The sequence below is a fragment of the Malania oleifera genome, chromosome 1 (genome assembly GCF_029873635.1).
Source record: "Malania oleifera isolate guangnan ecotype guangnan chromosome 1, ASM2987363v1, whole genome shotgun sequence".
Taxonomy (NCBI): Eukaryota; Viridiplantae; Streptophyta; class Magnoliopsida; order Santalales; family Ximeniaceae; genus Malania; species Malania oleifera.
In genome coordinates this window covers 23,148,472-23,154,553 of record NC_080417.1, presented here as the reverse complement: position 1 = coordinate 23,154,553, position 6,082 = coordinate 23,148,472, and the positions used below count along the sequence as shown (strand labels likewise).

The window sequence follows — 6,082 nt, the reverse complement described above, 5'->3', positions numbered from 1 at the left end:
ACAAGTAGTACTAGGAGTGGAGTCTTATGACTCAAAAGTCAAATCTAACAACTTAAGAGTTTTGAGGTATAGTCTCCCATCTAAGATTTGGAATGCTGTTTTTAATTTATTTTAATAAAAGCAGCCCACCATTGAAGATTGAAGAACAAGCATTAGTTTTGCTCGTCTTCCTATGTTTGGAGCAGTCCCTAGCAATTTCTTAGAAAGAAAAAAAGGGAGCAGGGAAGAGGGATAATGTGAAGGGCTTGGAATTATTGCATGTTCCTACTAATTCTTTAGAAACAATTCCAACTCTTCCCTCAATCAGACTACAAATGAGTGAGTAGCCCAAAATGGGCAGAGCCCACCCCAAGTCAAATAGACAGGGCAGAAGCTGTTCAATCCCAGCCCCAATGCTTACAAACTATCAAGACCACTTAAACAAACCCACCCATCACCATCTCAGCCATATTCTAGTATAACTAGTAGCTAAAAGAGAGCGAAGAGGGGAGAACCTCTAAATGATTTTTTTAGGGCAAAAATTAAAGTGGAATAAAATGAAATTACTCTTTATAATATTACATATTCGTAATTTTCATTCCATCCCATTCTAACATGCCAACATTGGATAAACTAAGAGAGAAGATCAAATATATGCAACATAACAAAAATAAAGGGTGAACATTAGGTCAAATTCCCAATTAATCAAACCATTTCGATTAAAATTTTTCATTAACCAAGCCAACCAAAGCACTTTACCAAATTAACCTTAACCAACTTTTTCAGTTAATTCGATTTGGACCAAAATTTGCACATTTCTCATCTGTCATGCCAATGTCCGTCTCATAAATATACAGAATTAAGGAGATCATTACCCCATAATAGACTTTTTGTATGACAAATGGTACAAAAGCTTGCACCAGGTACCTAAGACGAAATTATTCATGTCAAATTCACCATCATCACTGTAAATAGCCATTCATAATGAGGAGAGAGTTCAAAACAAACAAATCATCAAATCTTTCTATTTGGATGATATGCTGTTAAATTGGTGGAACTAATGGCTCCACTTTTTGAATCCCAATAACCTTTAACATTTCTTAGAACTATAGTCAAGCATCAACAAAACCAATGCAAATAGAGGGCAGAATCTCTCTTCAAACAAAATGACCTTCATTCATCCATAGAAGTGTTTACCATTTGACTTCTCAAATGCAATGACTAAAGGAACGAACCTCTAAACCTTAAAACCAATAAACAGTTTAACCAATGAAAATCAAAGCCAGCTTTCATTGCAGAACCTTGAGTGAAGGTCATGCATCAGCATATCACACAAGTATCCACCACATAACAAGCTCGGTCTTCCCATCTAACATGATTACTTTCACCTGTTTGTAGACATGATCGCATATCAAATCAAAGTAATTTCTTTTGAACTGAGCGTCACACCAAGATTCTATAGTTAACTCTTCTCTCTGCTATGCATGTGATTCTTCAGTATACCCCTTGCACGTCTCCCACCAAAATATCCCACACAATCTATCAACAGTTCTATGGCAAAAAAAAAAATACTACTCCAAATGCACCCAGAAAAGAAATTTAAGTATATATTCTTTTGCACAAAAAAGAGAAGGCATGAGCCATGAACTACTCTGACTCTGAGAAGGGCAATTCCTCACCATCGTCATCCGAATAACCACAATTTTCATAGTCATCATCAACCCAAGGGTCCTTAAAAAGCTCAATTTGCTCACACTTGTCCTCAAGATCAGCATCAAACTCCACATTCCAACACCCTTGAATGTCAAGATTGCTAAGAAGCTTGCAACTTGTAAGAATGGCATTGAGGCCATGGTTACCAAAGCGGCCAAAACCGAGCTCAAGATGGTGGAGGCCTGGCATATTATCAGCTATGACAATTGCCTCACTATCATCAGCCTTCAAAGCCACTCCAGCCGTAGGCATCCCCAACTCTGGTGGAGGCATGTTCCTCTTCAATTGAACTAAACACTTGCAGTGCTTCCCAAATGCTTCAAGCCCTTTGCTTGTTATCTTCACACAGTTACTGATGTCTAGAACTTTTACCTTGGTGAGTGACTCAGCATGCTTCTCCACCGTGTTGTCTGTCACATTGCTCATCGGTATCCGCAATTCCTTGAGGCATCTCCCGCTACAGGAAAAAAATAGTAGAGGAAAAAGGACATAGAAAAGATTATCTTTGGAGCACTTGATCTTTTGTTTTTCTTGTAAAAATGTTTTTAAGATGCTTGGTTCTTCCTAACTTCCTAGGTTGGTTAATAAGGTCATGGTTCATTTAATCATCCATTAAGTTTACATTTCAACTGCAATCAACTTCAAAATTACAATTTGCAGATGAATTCCTAATCCTAATTTGTATTCAAAGTTTTGTAAGAAAAGCAGGAATCCTAGCAGATAGAAAATGCATATTGTCACAATTCCAAAAATAAACGATTCCTACAATGTTCATATACCATGAAAACTAAAAATAAGAATTTTAACAGAAGGAACCAAAAAAAAAAAAATTGCAATGTCTACCAAGCCCATTGAGATGGATAAGATTTAAGGTTCTAGTTCTGAATTGACTATGGAAGAATGAAAGTGGGGAAAATGATACGATATAAGCGACATTATTTTTTTCTACAACAAAACTTTGAAAACAGAAATTAAAGAGCTGAGCACTGTCAGCAAATATGGGAGTTCAAGAACCAAGGTTTTCTGCCATGTTAAAACAAACAATTAAAAATAACTGCAGTCATAAAATTCACAGACAAATTCAAAGATATCATATGATTGAAAGTGATAGACAATAGATCAATATCCTTAAACCCTTTCTTAGATCTCTTTATTTCCAGGCATAATCCATTTTAGAAAAATAAAAATTATTCTTCGTAGTCATTGAGAGCCATTTAGGCATTCATTTAATGACAGAGTACAAATTGATATTTGGGGTGTATTATTGAAATAATTTTTGAGAGATGGGCTGCCTCTTGTTGTATACAATTCCAAAAATAAACAATTACTACCATGTTCATATGCCATGAAAACTAAAAATAAGAAATTTAACAAAAGAAAAAAAAATTGCAATGTCTACCAAGTGGCAAGCCCATTGAGATGGGATGAGATCTAAGGTTCAAGTTCTATATTGACATGGAAGAATGAACGGGGGAAAATGATATGGTATAAGTTACATTTTTTTTTCTACAACAAAACCTTGAAAACAGAAATCAAAGGGTTGAGCACTGTCAGCAAATATGGGAGTTCAAGAACCAAGGTTTTCTGCCATGCTAAAACAAACAATTAACTGCAGTCATAAAATTCATAGACAAATTCAAAGAACACCATATGATTGCAAGAAGTAGATAGATCAATATCCTTAAACCCTCTCTTTGAACTCCTTTTTTTTCCTGACATAATCCATTTTAGAAAATTAAAAATTATTCTTTACAGTCATTGAGAGCCATTTAGGCATTCATTCAGTAACGGAGTACAAATCATTTCAATCAAAACAAATCGATATTTGACTATATTATTGAAACAATTTTTTAGAGATGGGCTGCCTCCTGTTGTGTAGCATAGGCCCAGTTTGGGCCTCCAATCAAACCAAAATAAAAAAGTTTTCAATCTTCAGATGAGACAATAAAATACAATCTCACAAATTGCAAAGAAACACTATGAGGCCATTTTAATAAATTTTCATTCCATGTCATTTATCAATAACAGAATAGTTTTTTTAAAAATATAAAGGTATCCTTCATAGCTGTTGAAAGCCATTCAGGCATTCATTTAGTAACACAAAAAATTCAATATTTTTTTATTGGATAAAAGAGATAAAACATTTTAAGATAAATAAACATTACAGACCATCTTGCCCATGAGATCATTTTAATAAATTATCATTCCCAAGTTAGTTATTACATGAAGATGATTACAGACAAAACCATTTTAAAAATTTGTGATGGCTCTTACTCTGAAGTATTTACAATACATTAGAATAGAATCATATTTATCACTTGATTTCTTCATGTTTATCATTCAATTTTTTTTTTTTATTCCATTGTGATTGACAATTTCAGACAAATTTTTGGAAGAGTGGTGGAATTCCAAAATGCCATTTGGGTACCTCTCTCCTAAGGAAAATGGGGAAAAAGAGGAGAATTAATCTACTAAAATGGCTTTCCTGGTGTTCCATAAAAAGTTCGCTGCATGAGATACCTGTCAAAATTTTTCTAAAAAGCAGTCTTCGTAAATTTTTTCTACTGTATTTCTACATTTCCCATTATCCAAAAATAATAAAAGGTTCCACTCGAGATAACCATCAGCACATTTTTCACCTTTTGGTTGAATCAGAACAAATTAAAGGCATCTATAATGCAATGCAATTCACAGAGCACATATAACTGATCAACTCACTAATATCAAACTAGTGCACTATTTATATAATGTATTCAACTTTATTTCTCCACATCAAAATGACACTTACATTCATAAACACTAAAAAAAAGGATCTTATACACAATGACTCTGCAATATAAACCATTAAGAAAGGCTTGTCCTATGGCAAAGCAAATGTTTGCACATACTATCCATACAAAGTGTGAACTTGATTTTCAATTTTTTTTTTTATATCCAAGTAACTCCCACATTATTATTATTATTATTATTGGTCAACAAAACAAAGAAACACTTATAAATTAAGTCCAGCACCACCACACCATACCCTAGAGCTGGTTGGGTTCTACCCTGTTCGATGTCATTAACACTCACAAAAAAGTTTTTTGCTCACAAGCTCTCAGCTATATATTGAACCTGCTTCTTAATATGACTTCGTTAATGATATAAGGGTGAGGTTTGTATGTGATTATTGAAAAAATAAATTAAAATCAAATCAAAACAACAAGAACAACTAAAAAGAACAGAGTTACCTCACTTTCCCAGGTTAGCCTTTGTCATAAACATTTTATAATTTTTTTTTTCTTCGCCATACTCCTAAAGCATCGGATGATAACATTGTAAAAGCGAAAACTATTGTAGAAGGAAGAAAAAAAAATGAAAATGAGAAGTCAGTGCGATTGAGAACAGCGTCTCAAAATCTGGGTATTCTGCAAGATGGTCATTCTTCGTGAGAGGAAGGGAGTCTGGTCCATACCACTCATTTTCACACAACATTCCAAAAACACAGACAGGGCGAAACCACCGCGCCAATACAAGCTAGATATATAGCTAGCATTCAGAAAAGTAATTAATTAAGAGATTGAGTAGTGTAAGCATATTACAAGTTGGCGGCGAAGGAGAAACCAGCGTTGCCGAGCTTGAAGGCAGCGAGGAGGCCGAAGTCGCCCCTGCTACGGCGAACCAGTTTGCGAACCGCCGAGTCAATCCAGTCTGGGCGGCGGCTCCGGCGGCACCACTCCTCCACGTCGATTTCTTTCCAGCAGTAGGGACCGGCCACGGCGGCGAGCCACGATTTGCACACCAAAGACACCACCCTCACGAGCTCGTCCGCCGGGATTCTCACGAATACCAGCGCCAGAACCTCCGGGTTCAGACTCTCCCACCGTCCCGTCGCAACGACGTCGTTTCCGCCATCTTGGCCGGAGCACAACCTCATCCGCTTCGGTCCCACCATTTCCATCCCTTAATTCCCTTAATTCCCCAGTCTCTCTCTCTCTCTACATACCAGAATGTTTCTCTCTCTCTAGAAAAAGAAGTAGCTGCTCTGTCTCACATGCCAATGGTGACGGACAGAGAGTGGAATAGAAAAGTGTGCAGGTTTGCAAATGCGGAGTGCGGGGGAGAAGGTTCGATTTTCAGTTTTTGGAATTCTGAAGGCGAAAGCTCGTCCAACGGATGAGAGAAACGTGTGCAATTTTCCTTACATTGGGCCCCTTCACTCCAGCAAAAATGAAAAATGATGATTTGATATTGGCCGGTTATTTTAATCACTTATTTAATTACTTGGCAATTATAGTTTCTAGAGGCGCTTTTGGAGTTTTTCAAGTCGGTAGAGTATTAAAAAAAAAAATACAAAAAACATATAATGAATTTTTATGTGTTTACCTAGAAAATGGACTGACACCTGCTT

General features: G+C 36.2%; 1 protein-coding gene across 1 annotated transcript; it reads right to left on the bottom strand.

Moving 5' to 3' along the window:
* Positions 1–1,546: 1,546 nt before the first annotated feature.
* Positions 1,547–5,730, bottom strand: LOC131163076 (F-box protein FBW2-like). Its single transcript, XM_058119785.1, has 2 exons — positions 5,274–5,730; positions 1,547–2,149 (listed from the first exon to the last, which is right to left on the bottom strand). The coding sequence occupies exons 1-2, from the start codon at positions 5,630–5,632 to the stop codon at positions 1,627–1,629; spliced, it is 882 nt and encodes a 293-aa protein (XP_057975768.1). The 5' UTR covers positions 5,633–5,730; the 3' UTR covers positions 1,547–1,626.
* Between the last annotated feature and the right edge of the window lie 352 nt (positions 5,731–6,082).